This window comes from Dufourea novaeangliae, unplaced genomic scaffold (genome assembly GCF_001272555.1).
Source record: "Dufourea novaeangliae isolate 0120121106 unplaced genomic scaffold, ASM127255v1 scaffold204, whole genome shotgun sequence".
In the NCBI taxonomy this organism is placed as follows: Eukaryota; Metazoa; Arthropoda; class Insecta; order Hymenoptera; family Halictidae; genus Dufourea; species Dufourea novaeangliae.
This window is the reverse complement of record NW_015374077.1, coordinates 21,369-45,749: the sequence shown is the minus strand read 5'-3', so window position 1 is coordinate 45,749 and position 24,381 is coordinate 21,369. Positions and strand designations below refer to the sequence as shown.

The window sequence follows — 24,381 nt, the reverse complement described above, 5'->3', positions numbered from 1 at the left end:
GATTCTGTAGAATTTCATGTTCTTTATTAATATTGCGTAATTCTTCCTTGATTGCTTTCAAGGTTTGTGAACAATGGAAAGTAACATGGATTCTTTCCGTAATATTTTTTTTTAGCTAAAGAGCAAAGATTTTCTGATTTTAAATAGTTATTTGTTAAAATGAGCTTTGCTTCTGTTAAATTCGTTATATTAAGATGAGTTACTAATGTTAATTTTGAGTTAGAGATTTTCAATGTGCCTAGCTTTTTGTAAAACATTCCACTTGAGTTTGTTATTTGAATGTTAGTGTAGGATTGACTAGAAATAAGATTAGGAAGTAGAAGGATCATTGTTAGGATTGTCACATCCATCTGCACCATAAGATTTTAGTAGGTTAGTATGATATTTACACATTTTTCTTCTTATCTGAAGATCAACGGTATTATTAGGATATAATTTTATTATTTTATAAGGACCTTTAATGTTTGGAGATAATTTCTTATTCAATTCGGGCTTGGTCTGATTTTGTCGTATGAGTACTAAATCGTTTACCTTAAATTCTGACGGATTAATATTCCTATCATAATATTCTTTAGTTTTATTTTTAGAGCTTATTAAATTCTCTCTAGCGATTTTAAAAGAAGTATTTAATTTATTTTATAAGGAACGAATATACAGGATATTTCACGTAACTTGACCACCTTAAATATATCGCTTATTTTGTATGATAGAAAAAATATTCTGTTCGAAGGCGCCAATACGGTGATGGGCCGAATTTTTTTTGTCAAGGTCATTTTTTTCGAGATTTCAAGGTCATCGAATTTTTTTTTAATGGGACTACATATTTTCACTACAATACTCTTATAGCATATAAAAAAACAAATCCAACGAGGTGCAATATGTTGACCTTCACGTGACTTTTAGCGAAAAAATCATGAAGTGTTTGTCAGTAAGCTCAGTACGCGTTCGGGGACGGTAAATGAAGGAATTTCTATTTCATTGGAACAGTCTTTAGTTAAATCTTTATTTTAAAAGGTGTTCAAAATGTGCACCATGAACCTGGATACATTTTTGGAGGCGGTAAATAAATTCTTGCTGTACATTTTTAAGTTGCTCTGCAGTAATTGATCTACATTCATGTAGAACCCTTTGTCGCATGTTTTCTGCCGATGAAAGGAGAATACGAATGTCTGTTTACAAGCACAATGGACAATTACACGGTACACTGTTCCAATGAAATTGAAATTCCTTCATTTACCGTCCCCGAACGCGTACTGAGCTTACTGACAAACATTTCATGATTTCTTCGCTAAAGGTCACGTGAAGGTCAACATATTGCACCTCGTTGGATTTGTTTTTTTATATGCTATAAGAGTATTGTAGTGAAAATATGTAGTCCCATTAAAAAAAAATTCGATGACCTTGAAATCTCGAAAAAAATGACCTTGAGAAAAAAATTCGGCCTATCACCGTATTGGCGCCTTCCAACAGAATATTTTTCTCTCCTGATATTTTTTCTATCATACAAAATAAGCGATATATTTAAGGTGGTCAAGTTACGTGAAATACCCTGTAATCATCGTATGAATAATGACATTTTGGTTCTTGTAAAATGGATGACGGTAGGTACGCTTTTTGACCAAAGAGAAGTTCATAGGGCGCGAAATTAGTTGCTTTATGAATTGACGTATTATAACTAAATATTGCAAATGAAATGTATTCGTCCCAGTCTGTTTGATCGCGTTTAACGTAATGCTTTAAATAGTCTTTTAAAGTTAAATGATAACGTTCCAATGCACTATTTGTTTGTGGGTGATAAGGAGTCGTAGAAATGTGTTTTGTTTTAAGTAAGAAACTTAGCTCTTTAATTACCTGAGACATAAAGTCAGCACCCTAATCTGTTAAAAATGTTTTTGGAATTCCGAAATTCATAAATAACTGAACTAAGACTTTGACAATGGTGAGGAACTCATGATTAGGAATGGTTTCAGCGAATCAATATATTGTTAAGTCATCCTGAGCAGCAAGAATGAATCTATTCCCATTAATACTAAGAGGTAAAGGTCCTACTATATCTATTGCTAATCTTTCAAATGGTTTTTCAGAAGTTGTTGTAATTTCCATGGGTTGTTTTGTAGGCTTAAAATTAGTATAAATTGGACATTTATGGTTCGACGCACTCATTATAATTACACTATAGAACGAATTGTTATTTTTTTAAGCGCTCCGATTCCCACTTTACATTTCTGATAGAGTTCCACGCGCTAGTTACAAATTTGCAGACTGTTTTGTTTCGTCACACTCAGTTTTGGAGAAATTTAATGTTAAAGACGAATCATATTTTTCGCACATAAATAAATTTTGCAATGTAACTATAAAAATATTCAATTGTTGTTGCATGAAAATATTTTGTACAATTCGCAATAATTCGTTGAGGTACTTTTAAATTTATTTTAAGAAATAAGGGTCCAGCGCTAAACCGAATCATATCACACGATAATGAACAGTTTTTTGTTAAGGAAACGTGTACAACAACTTGCAACAGATATTTTTTTTCAAGTTAGAGAGAAGGTAATGTATTTGTATATAAGTAAAGGAAGTAAATAAGTTACTTAATATTATTATTTCGTTGACTTACCTTACATTAAATTATTTATTTTAAATGTAATTTACAGGAAGTATACATGAAATAGAATTTCAATTAAATTTCGATTAAAAACTAATATGTAATTGATTATCAATTGATGTAACCAGCGTTGGTAATTAACGATTAATATTTATGTATAATCAATAATTAACGCCTGATTTCGTTAATTTTTGTAATCGTGAGCATTAATCGCACTGAAATAAAAAGTTAAATGAATTAATGCCTAACAGAAGCTAAAAGTGGGGTGTAAAGTGAAACAAAAGGCGGTGTCGATGCTTGTATTCACGACGCACGTGTCTGAAAAGCGGTTTTGAAAAGCAGTACACGAGATAACACGTATTGTAGGTACAACTTAACTTGCGAAATTTATTTTAAAATGTGTACGATAAATGTAGAGTCATTAATTAATGAAGTGCAAAAGGGATTAATTGAGAAGTGCGATAGTTTACGATCGACCGGCTCATGTTTCTTGATTGTTTCGTCATCCGATAAGTAGTTGGTCGATCATTGGCTGTCTACAAAACAACAATCATCCGTCTTGTGTTGTCCGACAAAAATGCTCGTGTAGCCCCGGCCTAACACTTTTTTTAACGATTCCTTCCACGACTGTGCTCACTGGAATTCCTTCATTGCTAAGAATTTGAAAAAACAGAATTATGTGCAGGGACATACACATTCATTCTAAAGCTTAACAATTAATTTTTAATATTCCGTTCGATTTAAGCAAAACCAATAGTGTTGTGGACTGAAAATTAAAGTTTTATCCTTATATCTTCATTACTGCTCGAGTTTTATCTACTGTGTCTACGTAAGTTGTATTAGCAGAACACAAAATCTTAACATCTTATTTAGATTCGATCATATAAGGTATCATTATATAAAAGAAATACATGAAACACTGTATCAGTTATCTTTGTATAACATTATACGTAATAATGAATATATTTAATGACAGTATTGGAAGAGTCAAATTATATAATACGATCTATGGAGTAAATAACACTAGTTTCAATTTGTTTTCTTCTGAAATAAATAAATACGCGGAAGAAATGCATCTAAATTTGTTTTCATTGAAGACAAATACGCAAAGAAACAGGAAGAAATAGGGAAAAAGTTGTGAATAGGCACACCCACTCTATCACCCATAACTTCCTTATTTGTCCATGGATTTTACTCAGGTTGGGCTTGTTTTCTTCATAAAGGTGCGTACTCTACGTAAAACATAAGAATCTGGACGTCACATAATAATTTGTATGTTTTCCTAGCGATGTAGTGAATTTGCGATTTCATTTTCGGGCCCAAAAAAGGAAATTTTTCTTAAGTTTCGCTCGATTTCCCCGAAACTATTGGCCCGATTGGAAAACAAAGTAGGAAATAAATTGTATGTAATTTAATTGTTTTTAATTTAAGAGTCGTCGCGATCAAATCGGTCCACTATAACGCGAGATACGGCCAAAAACGTCGAGTCGTCTTTTTAAAAAATTACCAAAATATCCATCGGACGATATCTCAAAAAACGTATCCATAGAATTACGTCTCATGTCGATTTTTGAGTTTATACGACCACCTTCCATAAGAATTTCATAGGGGAGTCTGGATCACCAAATGACTGTAAACTAGTGTAATTGAACAGAAAAAAGATAAGTAAATGTTGTAGAATTGTTCTTTCTTGTAAAAGCTTGATTGTGAAGAATTAGTTTTCAAATTTTGTAACTGTACATTCGCACTGTTTACTTCACGTCGAATTTTGTGATTGATAAAGTACAGTAACGTCACATAATGCGATACGTATTTGACTGGAATGATCAACAAATTCCGAAAGAAGAAAGAAAGAATTATCTTGCAATTTTAATTTTGCCGAAATATCCTGAATTACACAACATTGAAATTTATCTAGAGTTTGTATATGAAATAAGTCGACTGGATACAAAAAATGTTGAAAATACTGATTAACATATAAAAGTATTTGACTGGAATGATCAACAAATTCCGAAAGAAGAAAGAAAGAATTATCTTGCAATTTTAATTTTGCCGAAATATCCTGAATTACACAACATTGAAATTTATCTAGAGTTTGTATATGAAATAAGTCGACTGGATACAAAAAATGTTGAAGATACTGATTAACATATAAAAGTATTGGCACAGGCGACATTTCATTACGGGCAATATAGGTAAACACATTCATGACTTCCATCCATAACGATCGTGAGGCCGTCCATTTAAGCACCAAACATTTAATGCACACGTTTCACAAACAAACTGGAGGTTCGTACGTGACGAACACGCGAACAAAAGAACATGGTTAACGTATGATTGAAGATATTTTTTCGTCCTGCAATTGCGCAATTATCGTCAAGCCGATAGTAACCACAAATATTTGTATGCAGAAGTTTAGAAGAATTTCCCCGTAAATATGTGGTCTTATGTCAATCGCCATAAACAAAGATACTTTTACAGCGGCATAATTTTGCAGCATACACTTCTGTCAATACGTCACTGGACACTTATACTACTAAATGCAGAATAAAAACGAATTAGTATTAAAAAATCATGTAAATTATAAGAAGAAACGAATTCTTATTAATACATTACAAAGAAATGATAAATTATTTTCATTGTTGTGAACAGTCACAACTATTTATTAAATCGGTGTGTTGACTTAATTCGAAAATATCCTCTTATATAGACGGCAGCAGTTTAACAGTGAAACCTCAAAAATATTTCTCGACTGATTCCACTCGCATCATTCTATAATCATTTCCATGAGTTATTCGTTTATTTTTAACGCGTGTTCTTACTTCTTTTGGAAAGTAAGCCGAAATATTCTATTGTGTTAAATTGGCTTAAGTTTCATGATTTTTTACATTAATTCTGAGAGGTACTCGAAGTATATCCGAGATCACTATCGTGCATAGAAGTGAAACGAATAAAATGCAGAAACTTGCATCTTCACATCGATTTTAAAATTATTTGAAGCAACCAAGTGTCCGGTAACTTATGGACGAGAGTGTACGTATTTCAGGTTCCTTGGACCTTCATACATTCGGATATTGTCAGGTAGTCAATTTCCTTATGGAGATGAATTTCCGACGCCAGTAATATCAACTTCCGCGATTTCATATTGTGGACGTACACTTTCTATTATCTCTCAGATGACGTACCCACGGAAGATGAGATCAGAACACTTTTCATTCACACTGAAAACTCGTGTCACCATTAAAAATCAGTTTGAGACGTCTACATAATTTTCTTCAAAAATAATATTACTATATAGTCAACAAAAGCTACAGCAATGTACTTATAGAAGCAGGCTGAACTTTTACTACTGTAACCCCACTACACTGTTCGAGTCAATGTAACCAGAAGCCAATGTTCGATTTTTAATTTGACACCAATAGCTTACATGCAGGGTGGTCCACGCAACTTGTTCACCCTCAATAACTTCTGAAGTATGTATTGTATGAAAACATTTTTTATAGAAAAGTTGTATGTTTTGAAGGGATACATTATATAATGCATATATTTTTTTTTGTAAGTGGAGGCGTTTCGAAGATTTGAAGGACAACTTCGTTTTTTTTAATTGAAATGCTATAGTCTTTATGCAAAAATATCGAAAAGCATTAAATTCTGAGTAAAAAAGTACTGACCTTTATTAGTCGTAAACCTAATAATCATTAACGAATAATTTCACTTTCTTCTTGAAATTGGTCTGTGCGTAGTATCAAGTTGGAGATTCAATACCAGCAAAGATTTTCGTAAGACTTCTTCCATTTACTAACGTAGGTGTTCGAAATGATGTCTATTCACATTAATACACTTCAATGAATACACAATCTATTAATCAACGGGGAAACTGCACTCTGAATTGTTTCTGCAGCAAGCATACTGCATGCTTCACGAATTCGTTTTTTCATATTCTCTGGTGTTGTTGTTGGTTCAAAATACACCATATGTTTTAATGTACCCTATAAAAAGTAGTCTAGCGGTGTTAGATCTGGTGAACGTGGTGGCCACAAAAATTCTCTACCACGACCGATCCATCGATTGGGGAATTGTCTGTCCAGCACTTGCCTCGCTGCATGTGCATAATGTGCGGGGCAACCATCATGTTAGTACCAGATCTCTGTGTAGATATTTAATAGTACATTTTCTAATGAAGTTGGTAAAATATCAGGTAAAAATTCGAATATTTTTGTCCCGTTAATCGTTCATTAATAAAATATGGTCCAATTAATTGATTGCCGAGTATGCCACACCACACATTAACGCCTCATTGACGTTGATGGTCAACTTCTCTTATCCAGTGAGGATTTTCTGATGCCCAGTAGTGCATGTTTCTCAAATTAATTTGCCCACGATTAGTAAATCTCGCTTCGTCTGTAAATAACATTTTTTGTAAAAAAAGGTCATCATTGTGCATTTGATGCAAGAACTATTGGCAAAATCGAACGCGGTTTTCATTATTCGCTCCGTGCAGCTCCTGATGAAGTACTAGGTGATATGGATGATATTTTTCATTATGAAGAATTCGAAGCACACTTGTTTTGCTAATACCAGAACCTCGTGAAATCTGTCGTGTACTGATATGAGGATTTTCTGTTACCGTTGCTAGAACTGCAGTAGTATTTTCTTCAGAAAGAGCAGTTTTGGTTACGATACGTTTGGTAACATTAAAACTTCCGCTTTTTCGAAGCGATGTACAAAGTCTCTTGAATATCAATCGACATCGTGGATTTCGTTCAGGATAAATTTCACTTTCTCACAATTACTAAATTTCATTTTTGTTTTTATCTTACTGAGATAGTCACGTATAACCACTGATGATAACTTCAATATTGAATCACGGACAGAATAGACGATTACGATTCCATACGCAGAATGGGTCATGTTGATAAACATTGTCACGTAAACTCCGCGATCTTACGGAAATCTTTGCTGGTATTGAATCTCCAACTTGATATTATACACAGACCATTCTCAAGAAACAAAGTGAAATTATTCGTTAATTATTAGGTTTACGGCTAATAAAGGTCAGTACTTCTTTACTCAAAATTTAAGGCTCTTCGATATATTGTCATAAAAAATATAGCATTCCATTCAGAAAAACGAAGTGGACCTTCAAATTTCCGAAACGTCTCCTCTTACAAGAACAATATATACATTACATAAGGTATCCCTCCACACCATACAACTTTTCTGTACAAAATTTTTTCATACTGTACATAGTTTATAAGTTATTGAGAGTGAACAAGTTGCGTGGACCACCCTGTATACAGGGTGTCTCAAAAGTGTCTCTCTTCCGGGAAATGAGGGGTTGCTGGGGTGATTTGAAACCACTTTTTCCTTAGCGAAAATGTTAGCTGCGGCTTTGTTAACGAAATATTAACGAAAAACCCGGACCAATCAGAGCGCGAGTTTGCCGGCCGAGTTCCGAACAAGCAAGTTGACATGCATCCCAGGAAACCGCGTATAATAGCAAATAAGAAAAACATAACAAATCGAACTTTTTATCATCTTTCGTTTGTCATTTAAAGTGATGAATGAATGAAACATAAATGTAAGAAAATCATGTGTTACGTATAAAGACGAATACACAATTATTTTAAATTGTAAATGTCCTTCTCAAATAACGTATTAACGAAAAGGAAATGTAATATTGATCGTAGTTCGTTATTGACATAAAAATCCGTAGTTCAGTAACGGGCTACAGTGATATTGATTACAAATAGTTGTCTTTAAGAAACCCGAAGAAAAATGTACGTACGGAAACTTGCAGAATTATTGCCGTGAAAAAGTCATAGGTTGCATTAAATTAAAAAAATAATATTCAAGAATAAATTGAATAGAACTCACCCTTTCGGAAATCCATCTACAGCTTGTAGACCTGTGTCAGTAGGTCACTATACCGATGCTGCTCATCGACGGACGAAATAGTTTATGGTTGGTGAGAGCTAATAGACAGCTGGTCGAAGGTACACGACACCACCGAAAAACGTATTGACAAGTGCGGTCGAGTCAACGCACTAAATAGTCACGTCACTACACGGCCAGTAACACTGACCACCTAACATTCTTTGAAATTTTGAAAGAATGTCAACCCTTTGACTAGGAAGTTCAGTTGCTGCGTGAAAACATGTGTCAGTAGGTCACTGTGTTGATCCTGGCTGCTGATGACCCAAGTGATTTCTGGTGGGGTAGCGCCTAGTTCACAGCTGTACGCAGGTATACGGCATCACCGAAAGACGTAGTGACAAGTGCGGTCGGGTCAACGTACTGACGGTGTTTAATTCATTGTACGGTCACTAACACTGTCCACTTGTCAGAATCATATTATTTACTTTAATTAGTTTTGTTATTTATCGTGTTGCTCCTACGTTAATTTAATGTTACAGAGAAATGTGTTGTTCCTATGTTAATTTATTGTTATAAAGGAATGTGTTGTTCCTACGTTAAGAAAAATACAAAAATATTCGTGCGACGAATACACGTTTCACTGTCACTGAATGTCACGAGATACTGTCTGTGATTTTTCCTAAGGAGCTTCTTCTACCCCCAAAACTCCGTAGTAAAACTTTAGGTGGGAATATGTTAGAACCAATGACGATTTAGGACGGTTTCCCGATTGCGGACCGACTACGTCACGCAACTCGCAAGATGCGAGCAGGCAAAAAACCAATGCACAATAACTGCTTTTATCAAACCACCCTTGAAATCGCATAAATTTACCAACGAGAGTGCCAGCCAGATCCTTCAGGAACAATGCACTTACTCGCAAGGCAACGCAACATCGGACTGTTGGCCATTTCTAACTTTCACGCTTCTGTTACACATGAACGTTCCTGTAGGCCATCGATAGCCGAAAGACCCAGTGTGGTCTTTCGCGACCGTGCAACGCTAGGTCTGTTTCGTCTCATGAACCCTCCTTCAAGATCGCACATAGGCTAAAAACCTTTGTAAATTCTCCAACGGTCCCTAAGCTACAAGGTATCGGCTTGCGACGTCACTTAAAAGACATTGAAGCTAACTAACGCACATGTGTTTTGCAGAAGTGCCATCGTACAATTTCACAAGAGAAAGAATTGGTTCAGGAAATACAGCTTTTTGCATTTCATTATTTTCGTGAAAATGGCTTGTGCTTATGAATTTATATCTCGAAAATTATTTATTGTATTCAGTTGATTCTTATATCGTTTCAATCGAGAAGGATCAACCAATAAACTCGCGTAATATTGATCTAATTATTCCAGATTCATTTGCCATAGATAAATAAATTAATACATTGTAAAGCTCTAGTAAAAAGATTATTTCTTTATTAATAAGAATAATTGCATAGATTTTTGTTTATTAATACACAAATAGTAAATAAAAGTTTATTAATAACGAATAATAAAAGTGACAATGCTTTATTTCTTTATAAGCCAAAAATCCGTATGGTTAATTTATTATATTCACTAATTTGCTAAAATATAACACTTATTCTTGTTTGAATATTTTTTAAAATTTCAAACTAAAAATTTCCGTATTAAAAATTTCCATAAAAAATTTTTTCAAGAAGAACATCACATATTCTTCTTGTCTGATAAAATGTAATAAAATTCATTGATTCAAGAATTATGGATTACTCTATTTGTTTGAAAAGCCTGAACAGCTAGTTTTCAATTATAATTCATTATTCACATGTCATCGTAATTTTTCAGGCATTTTCGATGCTCTGACAAAAAAATGTTCCGAACAAAGATTAGTCAGCACTTCCTGTTCTACAAATTCCAATATAAAAAATTAAAAAAAAATGTTTTTTTAAATAAAAAATAAGATCATATTTATAATACGGTATTCATTATATTCTAAAGTATTTACTCCACTACCAACAGCACCGTTGCTCAACACCCTGTAGAAAAGATTGAAAAATGCAAAACATTATTAACGAATAATTCCGGATACTTAAAATAAAAAATCGCATTGCATAATTACATAAATAAATTACGTATACAATCGAATGTAAGGTACTTGCAGCCACTTTTCACAAGATATCACCAGCAATAAAATAATTTAATTTCAAGGAATAAATGGAACATCACATCAGATCTTGATTCCCTGTTGTTTCAAACATCTAATACTATATCAGCATAGTAAAACAATGCACGAATGGCACAAAGTTCAATACTTAAAAGTAGTTTTTCATTATCAAATGCTTGCATGTTAGAATACTGCAAGAATACTAAGAATTTTGATACACATGATGAGATATAAGTAAAATAAACAATTACTTTTTCTTCAACGAAAAGGCAAAACTGTGATCAATTATCCCACCTGTTCCCTTACTGTTACGAATCGAACTACATAAGTAATACTGAGAATAGTTCGAATTATGTCGTGTTTAGACTTATTTTCATGAGGAAAACAAATCTCCTCAATGTATTCATACCCTTTTTTATAAAGTACACTGAAAGGACTAAAAGTTTAAATTTTTATTCATGGATGATTCGTTCTGTGTGTTACATTGTAACTCGAGCGTTAGGCGACGGAGGCTTATAGGGTATCAGATAACATCTCGACTCGCCAAGGCCCGGCGTTCCTGCCTTTGACGGTAACTGGCTGCCTCATCGCTAGCGTTCATTAGGCTGGCACGGCGATTCCAGCCGACTTCGAGCCGGCTCGAGCCGGCTAGAGCTTTTCGTCTCCGGGTCGGCTCGGCTCAAACGGCTCGATTACTCATCACTACTGAGTGACCGTTGTCACTCGGCTCGCCGTCGCGTGTAAAGACGAACACCGTCAAACGCAACTGCCGAAATAAGAACTGACGTGAAAATTAATTAAGTAATAAGAAAAATGTGCAACGGAAAGAGGTTATAAAACTACAGGGTATAACACATATAGCGATGTTGCCTTCCATTTAAATAAAAAGTCAATTTTTCTCAATTATAGTGTTACGTATGGAGAATAATTTCATTTTCAATTGTATTCTACCACGCGCCTGGCAACGGAAAATGCCTTCAAACTGCGTCTGTTTATTCCTCAAGTAATAGGGGAGCGTAATCTCGACCAACTAGATAGCAACCTAGAGACAGAATCATGGTTCACTCGTGACCATTAAGATTTCCTTATAAAGGAATTCTAATGAAACCCCATCCAGTTTTGGGACTATATATACCCTTTGATTTTAACTCTCGTGGGCGAGAATAGTACAGTCACTTGTAGAGTTACGACGTATGATATTCGGTAAAGAGTCGGTTGTATCGAGTGAGATCGGGTTTAAGTTCCCTTTCGAATCATCAGTTAACCTTATAGAATCCACGAGTTCGGTTGAAATTCTATTCGGTAATCTTATAAAATCTCTTTTACTCCCTGCATGTCCAGTGCGTTAACACCGAGCATTTAACCAGTAATATTACACTTAATACTGTACCGCGACAATATTACACTACATACACTTGTACCAAAGACTGATTGTATAATATCTAAACAATAGTCTTTAATAAATGTGAGTAATTTTATCATTAAAATTCATTGGTTCCATAACCATTATAATCGTAATTGACCTTTCCCACATAGTGTTGTATAAAGCTCGAGTCTTTGAAGCTGCAAAGCTCAGCCTTAAAGACTCAGTTTTTAAGGCTAAAATCATATGAAGCTCGCGGCTCGAGCCTCGAGCTTCAGGGCTCGAGTCGTCGAGGCTCGAAACTCGAGCTTCAAGGCTCGGGTCTCGAAGCTCGAGGCTAACACGTTCACTGCTTAGCGTGTTTCTTGCTGGTTTTGTCTTCAGCGCCAAAGAGTGATTGCCCATTAGAATCATATAATAATATATTACACAATATGATTATATGTATTGTGCAAACTTATCATGCGTAGTACATTAATCTTGCTGCTGGTCATCTATGACTCCCACGGCATAAGAGTATATTTTCAGTTGATAATACTATATTCGGAACATCACAGACAAATTTTTAGCAATGTTTCATTTCGTCTACTATTCAATGGTTATTTTGTTTCATTTTTCATTTCCCTTTCTTGGTATCAATCTCTCATGTGTTTGCAGTCATGCCTGTATTTTTTAAAAACTATATAAAGTATAATATTATAGACTTAGTGTTAATTCCATTATTTAACACTTAAGGGTTCTAGAGGGTTGAACCTTAAAGCTTCAGACTTAACGTGGAATAACACAGTGACGATTGGAAAAAATTAAGTTTTTTATATATATACTTTCAAAGTATAATTTTTCGAAAATATTCTACCAGAATATTAAGTCGAATATCACGTGAATAACGAAAAAAATGTCCCAACTTTGATCAATGAACCGTGAACAAATTGAGAAATTATTTTGTTCGACGCGTAACATCCTATGACTCGTATATCTTGCTCAAGTATACATACGTATTTTGTAATAAAAGAAAATTTAACGTAATGTCCAAAACATATATTTGATCACCCTATTAGTAATAGTTTAATGAGGTTTGGGTGTTGCAGAACTAATTTACAAAAAGCACGCTTTTCTGGACGTTTTTGGATTATTCCCCCTTGAAGCTTTAAAAGCTTGAGATTCGTGTAATATTAGAGTTAAAAACTGAAAACTTTTAGGTTAAGTTTTAAGGCTTCGAAAACTCAAGTCCGTACATTACTACACTACATACAATTTATACGACTCGAGCCTTCAAGCTTAAAGGCTCGAGCGTTAAAGACTCGAGCTTTCACGACTCAAGCTTCGAACCTTGGGGGTTCGAGCCTTTAGGGTTTGAACCGCGACTCGAGCTGTTAAAGCTCAAGACTCGAGGCTCATTTTAACAACACTATTCCCACACGATACAACTTTACCGCTGGAGTTGTATCTAAATTTATATTGGCTCCCTGATTTCGCATCAGGTTCGTCCACACGTCTTACTTTTCCAAGAGTTTGCCAACCTAATAGCTTCCAGACTTCGCCTCGGTTTTGTCCACGAAACTTGACCTATCCAGCGGCTCCCTGATTTCGCATCAGGTTCGTTTGTACAGATTTTCCACCCTCCTCGCAGCTCCTGAGCTACGCGCTGAGTTCGTATGCACAATCTCATCCTAGTGACTCCCCGATTTCGCATCAGGTTCGTCCTCACTTTCAATTATCCTAGCGGTTCTCTGATTTCACATCAGATTTGTCCGCGCACCTCACTAACAAACTGATAAACCATATTCGTTGGAAATACTACTCCGCCGGCCTCTCGCGCTGCTCGCAACTCTGACTCGTAACAATAGCAACGATTACAATTTTTATTCAAGGTTTAACCTTCGATTCGAAGGCTTCGAATCTTTGTGGCCACAAATACACGCACTGCTGAACGTCAAGAAGTCGAGGACTGAACGTGAAAGCCAGCGACCGACGATCGAAATACAATGTAAACAAATAAAGAATAAAACGTAACACGCATGAACGAGAATTTAATCTTTTATAGTTTTCAGTATACATTTATTAAAGTGTCACGAATGAACTGAGGAGATTCTGCCGGTGGAAATGAGTTCAAATACGACATCATTCGGACTATTTTCAATAATATATCATTTGTATTCGCAACATTACGTATGAGTAACAATTGTTCAATTACACTCGAATTTGGACGCACTTTAATCGGGAGAATCTCGTCAATTCGTTCATGACATTTTCATTAATATATATTGGAAATTGTAAAAGTTTAGATTTTCATTTGTGCGTCATTCCTTATTCCATCTACGTCTGTTTACATTATATGCCGATGGTGGGTCGCTGGCCTCAGACGTTCGACGCTCGACGCTCGCCAGCGCGTTTTTTCGAAAGTTATTTGAAGGTTTATTCAAAGCCTTCGGATAAAAGATACAAATAAAGATGAAAATTTTTATTCGTCGGATAATTCTCATCAAATAAATTCATTCATTCGACGCTCGTCGAATAAATATCCTTTTTTTATTCGAACTTCGAGTAACGAATAAAATTTTTTTCTCTTTTTTTCTTTATTCAAAATTTTTATTTAGATAAAAATTTTGCCCAACTCTGGTTTATTTTTTTTAATTGAAATTGTATATTTTTTAGTACGCTAGTCAATCCAGTTCGTAAGTCTACACAAAAAATATTAACCTGATCATATAAAAAATCGATTATTCTAAGAGATATTTTGACTTTAATTATTCGAAGTGGCATAAGTGGAACCACGGTGATAACTCCCAAAATATTTTGTGAAAATTGCTACAAACGGAATCTGCATGGCTCAACCGTGACCAGACAGTGAATTATACACCGAGATAGTTTTGAATAAGGAATTCGAAAGTGTATTGACATACAAGAACAACACTTAAACTTTAACACTTGTATGTAAGGCGAGAGCTTAGAGCAAATGCCGAATTAAAAATACAAGATTAGCCAGAGAATATATTGTTCGACAAATTGTTACCGTGACAATCGTTAGCCTCTAACTGTCCCTTAAAAACCTTCCGCATCGCACGCCTAGAGCAGTCCTCGGTCCCCGGGACTGCTTATGGCAGGGTGTATGGAAGGGGAGGGGATGTAAATGCCAGATGCCGTCACCAAAGTGGTCCTCGATTCGAACCTCGGCCTTCTCTCGATGGGACCGTTTTCTGACGAATATTACGTCTTACATGTAAAATCACCATCTAGAATAAAAGATATTTACAGAACGGTAGTTATTTGTTTTTGTTATTGTTAAGATTCTCCAACAGTCAAGCATCTGCAGACACAGTTTTCGATACATCAGTTGGTAGAATTTCCTTAGAAAGATTGTCCAATGATCATCGTAATACATATCACTGAATTTAATATACTATTACTATTATCTAACACTTTAGTTATTACATACAAAATTGACTTCCATTTAAAGAATTGAAGATGACCTTGAAATTTCGAAAAATGCTAATGATAGAAAGAAATCGAATAATTCACTATGTGGTCCCGTTCGAACCATACAGATTTCACCTCTAGTAATTTTCACCCAAATTATTGCTTTGGGAGTTATCAGAGTGACTTTACTTTTGTTAGATACAGGGTGTTCGCGCGAACAGTATACAATCGATTATTTTCTAAACTAGTTCAAATGCGGGATAACTGTCTACATTAAATTAGTGTCGCGTGGAGGCTAATTAACGGACCATGACGAATTTTTTGTATCACTATCATTTTCAAAGAAATGAAGGACAAGTTTGGTTTTTTAAATGGAAGTATACATTTTTTGTTAGATCACGTGAATCAACGGCCTGTATACTGTTCGTGCGGACAGCCTGTATATCACATCGAATAATTGAAATACAAATATCTCTTAAATAATGGTTCTTTTATATGAATAGGTTAATACTTTTTTATACAAAATTACGACCAGGATCGACTAACGTACTATAAAATATATTATTGCATTTAAAAAACCAACTTGACCTTCATATGTCCTCTACGTATCCACTTAAACAAAAATTATATCGCATTATAGCCCCCTCGAAACCATACAACTTTCATCTGATACATTTTTCACTAGAATCATTACTTACGTAATAATATAAATTAAGCACGTCTCCGGATCTTTTCCGATCCGAATCCAAGTAAAACAATTATCCCCAGATATCCGAATATAAGTTTATTGGTACCCGAGTACTCAGATACTCAGGACTCGGATATTTGAAAATCTGAGCAAAGAGCCGGATCACGGTGCGATGGCAGATAACGTCGGCCAATTCTTAGAAATCCACCTTTCCGCATATATGTCCGGGCGGTCGCCTGAGCGGTAGACATATACGCGAACATCACTGTATGATATTCAGTACGTATAGAGACAGACAATTTTTAAAGTCTCATTGGTCTGCAAATATAACGAAACCCGGTATGACATATGTAAGGGATATTTTTTAAAGTTAGGGGTAGTTATTTTACAACACGTAGGCATTGAAAGTTTTAACTTCCTAATATTTAATGACACTGTTTGTGTGTCAATTTTAAAAGGAACTTTTAAGATTAGATAAACTTATTTCGCTCAGAGTATATTTAGGGAGTATTGTTTTACGTTTTGTAGGGAACAGCTAGGGTACTTTTCGTCAATATTTCTGCTGTTGAGGTTATTAATACTATTTAAACATACGTAAAGGAATAAACAATTTTCAAAAGCAAAGAAAATACCAATATATGTGAGGGGTGTTTTTCTTCTCTAAACATAAATTTCCGCCGAAATTTAATACAACACAATTAGTAACTCGAAGCCCTCTGTGCGTTTGCAGAGTTACAAAAAAAATTGGGTTCTGACACCAACCTAACCTCCCTTGTCAGTACCACCCTTACCACCGGGTAAGCGATACACTTGCCCGCGCTCGCGCTTAGGGTCTTCCACCTTATGTAAAATTTGAAGTAGGAGGGAAAAAAGAGAAATAAAATTATTAAGATTATTTCTTTTCAGTTACAGGTTTTTAATGATAACGAATTTTGCTCAGGGCCCCGCAAATTTTAGGGGCAACCCTGCTTCTACTTCATAATACATTTAATATTTCTTTACAAATATTAATTTTTCTTTCATACAAAAGTTTTCGTAAGACATAAGTATTAGGTATACTTATAAGAAATCCAGATATATATTTTAAGGTATATCTTCCCAAACTTTCCCTGAGTAGGAATGGCATAAAATGCTAAGATGCTGAAATATCATATGAACATTAAACACATGAAACAGTACACAGGGTATGTCATTTAAATCGATCACCTCGAATATCTTCAAAACCATCGATAATACCGAAAAATATTTCAAATAAAAGTTGAATGGTACGAGAGGGAGGGGGATAATTTAATATGAATAGTTTTTTGGTAGGCCGCATAGAAGGCACATGAGGGAAAAATTTGCTTTTTTTTAAATGCAATCATATAGTTTTTCATGCACCAGTCGATGCAGTTCGTCATTCCCTATAAAAAAGTATTAAGCTGTCCAAAATAAGATGTTGAATGTCGCGTGTAGTACCGCATACAATTTTGAAATCGTAAAAATATCTCGTAAATTAATCGTTTTTCTGAATGCACAGTTTCATACTTGACTGACGAACTACATCATCTAACACAGTAAAAAATATATGGTTCCATTGAAAAAAATAAATTTTACATTCTTACCTCCTCTACGCGTGCAGCTATAAAAGAAATTCCTTACAGTAAATTATCTCTCGCCGAAACCACTCAACTTTTATCTTAAACATTTTCCGGTATTATTAACAATTTTGAAGAGATTCTAGAAGATTGATTAAAATGACTCACCCTATACAAAATCTTTCGTTTCCATAACAACGATCAAAAGATAGTATCTATACATCGAAACATTTTCATGGAACGTTTATTTACTCCGATGAACACGATCTGAGAATAATTGTAGCGCTTATCGAAGTTAGACGATTGATGCATTTCGAAATCCGCACTTACCAATGCGATACATCCGGTCCTATTCCTAGCTCGCTGACCGCTGTTGCAATGAAATGTCGCTCGAGGTTTCGTTACGACAAAAATGGTGGAAATCGGGTCATCCCCGATTGAGGTTGTATTAACATTTTGAATGTACATTGGTGCTTCGTTACGAAAACATCACCGGCTTTCACTGAATTTATTTGCATGCTGTGACATATGTCTTGATTACGTGTAACACGTTTGCAGTGACTATGAAAGAGAATTTAAGTATTAACTCGACAACAGTCCGAGGCAAAGACAGAATATTTACTGTTACTCTCGAAATGTGTGTACCCTCGCGAGCAAACCGGGCTTCCGCTAGGGGAAACAGTGACGTAGGAGAAGGTCCCCCTTCCATGCTCCTACCTCGTTTTATTTGAAATTACTGAAATTTTTGCCAAATTAAAATTCGATTTAACATTTCTTTCAGTACCTAGAATAAATTTACCAAGTGGTAGAAGACTTTTCTTCTACGCCGCTTTTTCCCCTAGTGGAAGTCGAGTTTGCTCATGGGTGTACTTACATCCAATTTATTTGTTAGTGAAACATATAAGAATGTTAAAAGAAAAATAAAATTACTAATTAATACTGATTCAGCCTAATTGAGTTATGATTTTGTTTCGAGATTTCGATAAAACCTTGTCACCGAATGAGTATCGACTGCGCATAGTGGGCCAGATTGAAAAGCTAGCTGTTCATTTACCCAGAAATCGAATTCCTCATATCGATGTTAAACGAATGTATATCACTTCCTAAATGTGTATCACATTCTAAAACGATGAAAGTAATGAGATATATTAAAAATTGTAGTTAAAACAAGCACTTAAAAAGCAAACTTTTATAGATACCATTTTTCACCGAAAAAGTTACTTTTCTTCGTAGTGATGCCCTGGAAAACCTATTAAACATTATGTGTTCATGTTTTTTTTTATGAATAGTATATATCCTATATTGACAATGCACCTGGATTAAAAAGTTATTGTTCATAATTTGTTTAATAAATAATACTCAGTGAAGTAAAGAAACTTGTCGAAGTTTTTTACATTTGACAAGAATTATCTTAAAAGTTTTAAAGAGTTATGCATTCTATCAAAGTGGAATATTTTCAGGCGTTATTTCTCTATAGAATCATGCAAGATTCACTTCCTCCCTCGTCCCACCCCATAAGTTACTATTGTTTAAAGCGTCGGGTGACACGCACTTCAGCGGCGAGTCGCGTTGTACGAGACGCGTTGCAGACCATACTTACACACATTAAGGTTAAAAGAAGAACTCCAAGACGATGATGATTCATTATAGATAATAAATTTTAGATAAATAAATTAATACATTGTAAAGCCCTAGTAAAAAGTTTATTATCTTTGTTAATAAGAATAATTGCATAGATTTGTGTTTATTAATAGACAAAAAATAAATAAAAGTTTATTAATAAAGAATAATAAAAATTATAATGCTTTTTTTCTTTATAAGCCGAAAATCCGTAGGGTTTTCTACTACTATCACTTTTCTACTACTACTACTATCACTATCTAACATCTGTTAGAACTTCTACGCATTGTACACATTATTAAAGTTGGAAAAATATTTGTTTATTTCGATAAAATTTTTATTTCATTTACACGTGTTTATTATCTTGTCACACCAGATATTCATATAAATCGTTCCAGTTCCAGGAAAACAATGTAAACAGCGAATGACCCTTTTTCATGTTACTAAGGAAGAGTTTGTTCCTGCGAGGATGTGTATAGAATTTCGGTATACTGCACTAGTTTTGAGAAATACCACAAATTTAGGGGTACCCTATCATTTTACCGCGGAGTGTGGAAGGTCACGGCACTGACGGTCATCGATCGAACCCGTGATTAAATAGCTGACTCGCGTCCGTTGTCAGTAGAATAACACGTAACACCCAACGTAGGTATTTCATTCACGTTTTCGACAATTACTAATTCGGAAAGAATGTCATGGTTTTTCTCTAATTTTGAGAATTCCCGTTAAAATTACTGACATCTGTAACCGAACAACCTGTATAACCCTTACACGGACGCGTGTGTATATTGAGTAACCAATGAATAACTTTATGACAAGAACAAACTGTTCCTCGTAATTAAACCTTCTTGAGACCACAGGTTTGTCCTCCAATCAGAATTTGCCTTTCTTTCTGTGCAGTATTTCTATTTCAATTTAGTCTCGAAGCGTCTTTTACACACTGAGTGTAATACAACGTGTGCCTGACCTTATTGCCCTACAGCCAACCTGTAAGAATAACAAAATCAAGTGAAAATACACTCGGTACAAGCTTCAGAACGTTTTGTATCAATATTAATTGAAGTAAACTAATAACATATTTGCACTTTTTATAGGTGACTTTTCAGAAAAAATCGACCGAGAGGCAAGGAGACTGCTACAAATTCTTCCTGCATACGATCCTGGTGCTGGTCCCGTGAGTCCACAGTGCAAAAGGCATGCCGAGATTTTTCACCAAGAATTGGCTAAATTTACATTATGGGCTTTGAAAAGTAAGTATACCATATCGATGAAACTTGTATGTATACATTAAGTAATATACACCAACGAACATAATACCGAGCACCTTTATCATACATGCATGGTACAAGCAAAGGACCAATTCTGTCTTTAATACTTTGCTGTCGTGACGGTCACCGATGGCTGTCACTCGATGTGTCAGTGGCACCATGGGGGTCACCAGTGACTGACGAAACGGGAATTAATTAGAATACTTGGATCAAACAAATGATACTTTTAAACTTTTCAGTTCTATTCACAACGTAATGTTAATCTGTGATCCCTAGCGAAATAAATGCATAAAGCATAAAAACACAGCTGAATTCCATAATCCTAATGGGTGATTCTATGACAATTAAGTAACTTTCTGGAGGATATTGCACACATCCATTACTAAGTTTAAAAAATGTGTCTTGACATAGATTTAATAGAAAATATAACAATTGTACTGTTCCCTAAAGAGACAGTCACTATACAGACTGAATACATATATGTATTCAGTATTTACGAAGTTATTCGAGTTTTTCTGAAAATTACCTCCAGGGAACTGACAGGTAAACCAAGGAACTGAAGGAAAATGCATTTAATTGAATAGAATGTTGCTTTATTATAAATTGCATTGTTCTGTTACCCCAATTAAATAAAGAATATCACAATCAGTCAGTTTGTATTCTTAGTTCTAAAGTTTAAAACATGAATTAACTAAATAAATTAATACTCTACAAATGAAAATTACCATTTCTTATATACTGTAACTAAGGAATATCTCTATATTTAAATGCTTATGTTTGTAATCATAAACTAACATCAGTCTTGAAAACAATCGGAAACTTTAAAAATATTAACATTAACCATGCATTTTAACATTACATTCTCAATTAAAAAAAACAACCTTATACTATGCATGTAAACATGATGTTCAAATGGCGTGTCTCCACCGGTGTTCGCGAATCTTTTGTGGACAATGTTTTACCTATCGTTCCACCTGTACAGACTCCTATTCGCCGGAGGTATGTACGCGAGTTGTTCGTGAACTTTTCACAAACTGTATGCAAGCTATTTGAAATCAACAACTGTTTCCATCTGCCCTGTTCATAGTCGCGAACAGTTCGTCATGAGTTCGCGTTTGGAATGGTAAAATCAAAGAAAAAATCATATATTATACATACATCGTATATGTTCAAACGGTGCTCTGAAGCTTCGAGGTGAAAGACAAGGACAGAGATAAGACGCCGAGATGTCAAGTTCCGCATTCCTCATTAGAATTTCACGAAAAGAATAACACAATTCAGACTATAATTAACGAAATTACACGAGGAATTAATTTGTATAATTTATAGCTAACTTCGTTACAAATAGTCTGATTTATGTGATATTTGGTATAATTTTAATCGGGAGAACGCCAAGAAACCATGTAGTCTGAGAGCCGGAAATGAGAAAATCGTAGTTTGGCAGCTTGGATATGCTGTGTTTGGCAACATTATAATGTCAAATTTGTAAAAAGATTACAATACCCTTACGTCATTTGATTACAGCTGAAACTTATTTTGGTAATAGTTTAAGTACTTGTTACAACCTGTGTGCGTAGTATGCAGACACGTGCGTACTAGTATAATATTATAGGAATTAGATAACTAAAGTACCTTTCCCGGGATACGTATGCCTATATGTCGATTTTAATGGGTCGACGTGCAGCTAACGACTTCGTGCAATGTCAAGCTGACAACGAACATTCTGACGCGCATCGTAGAAAATCGTGTGTCGCGTGTAAGGTTACGGTTACACTGGACGTGTATTCGGATGACTAGCCCGTCGTCCGTATACAGCTAGTGATGGGTCTCGGTCGGTTAGGTCAGGCCTGTCCAACATGTGGCCCGCGAGTCATTTCGCCAGACGACGCGGTCCCCACCATCACTCAGTCCATTCCCCACTACTCGCTTGCGCTGCGATGCGATCGTGGGGCAAGAGGTACGCGCGGGTAGGAATTTCTGGAGCGTCCGAAGTGGGGACGGTCAGAGCATGTACACACGCTTTCTTGCGTCTATATCGTCGGGCTTCTTGTCGATATGGAGGGGGTTCATTCCCCTCGGCTGAAAGAGCAAGCCGGTAGGGGCGATTATCGCTTTTGGCCCGCGGGCCACAAGTTGGACAGGTCTGGGTTAGGTATATCGATTTTCGATTAGACTAGACTCATATGGCGGTGGATTCATTTATGGTCCACCGCGGCTCCTAGGGGAGGTGATCGCCGAACCCGACCACGTCTCTCCTTGAGGTCGGCTAGAACGGCCTCCCCATGTATCGCTGTTGGAGTCCCGGGACTCCCTCCCTGTCCTTGAAGGGGGGTGGTAATTTTGTGAGGGGTAACCAGAGGAGGGGGGGCTCATGAATTATTCGGGACGTAGGCAGGTAACTGACTAGGGGGTTGAAATAGGCGATACAGCTCTCTCTCGATGATGGAAAGTACTGGATGAAGCAAAGAGTGAGCTGGTACTCACTTATGGAGACGAAGGATCGGTTGCCCCGACGACCATACTCCTTTAGCTAATTTTATTAGGTAGGGATGGGACGATCCTAGTGACTCTCCGCCCCCCGCGCGAGTACTTCCCCTGCCTCCATGTGGCCCGGGCCTAAAAAAGTTGGTCGGGAAGGAAAACTGGGGGAAGCAAGCTCCCCGGGTAATGCCCTCTAAATCCATGGGAGCGGTTATACTGCACGCGTATCGGTCGTCCGAAGTCACACGCGTTCGTCGTATACGAGCGCCAAAACGCACGGGAAATCGCTGATACGAAAAGGGAAAAGGGCTATTCCATTTTAAGCGAATGCCGTACAGATTAACCGGTGACCCTGCCACGTTTCAACGGCTATTAGATCGAGTAATCGGCCCGGCAATGGAGCCTTACGCATTCGCTTATCTGGACGATATAATTATCGTAACAGCTACCTTCGAGGAACGCCTCAAATGATTATCGCGTGTACTTCGGACATTAAAATCAGCGGGATTAGTAGTCAACCCGGAAAAATGCGAGTTCTGTCGCGAAGAAGTACGGTATTTGGGATTCATAGTGGGGCGTGAGGGGTTGAAGGTGAACGCGGAGAAGGTCGCACCTGTGCTCGCGTACCCGGCGCCACGAAATCTGAAACAATTACGTAGATCTGTGGGAATGGCGTCGTGGTACAGACGGTTTATAGAAAATTTCGCGACAGTGGCGGAACCACTAAACCGTTTATTACGCAAAGATCAAGCGTGGAAATGGGAGGTCGATCAACAACTCGCCTTTGAAAAATTACGTACTAAGGTTGCGACCGCACCAACATTACCGTGTCCCGATTTCAACCAACCTTTCGTGTTACACACGAATGCCAGTACCGTAGGACTAGGGGCAGTACTAGCGCAGGAAATCGAGAAGACCGAAAGGGTTGTCGCGTTCGCGAATGGCACATTAAATGACGCGGAATCGTTTGGGCCACGAAAAAATTCCGACCGTATTTGGAGGGGTGTAAATTTACCGTACTTACCGATCATAGCAGTCTGCAATGGTTAAGGAATTTAAGAAATCCATCGGGAAGATTGGCGCGATGGGCACTAGAATTACTCGAATATGATTTCGAAGTGAAATTTAGAAAAGGCGCATTACATTACGTGCCAGACGCCCTATCGCGAATATACGAAGACCAGGGGGAACAACAAGTACAAGCGGTTTTAGCAGCAGCCGCCCCCGCAGATTGGCATGATCGGAAAGTCGCGGAAATTCGCAAACATCCGGATCGGTTTCCCGAGTGGTTATACGAGGACGGCAATTTATATCGTTGTAGG

General features: G+C 36.2%; 1 protein-coding gene across 1 annotated transcript in view; it reads left to right on the top strand.

Moving 5' to 3' along the window:
- Positions 1-24,381, top strand: part of LOC107190614 (nose resistant to fluoxetine protein 6-like) — a 51,791-nt gene that overhangs the window by 9,157 nt on the left and 18,253 nt on the right. The window contains exon 2 of the mRNA XM_015579450.1: positions 20,405-20,560. Coding sequence (XP_015434936.1) covers positions 20,405-20,560 — 156 coding nt within the window. The remainder of the gene's footprint in view (positions 1-20,404; positions 20,561-24,381) is intronic.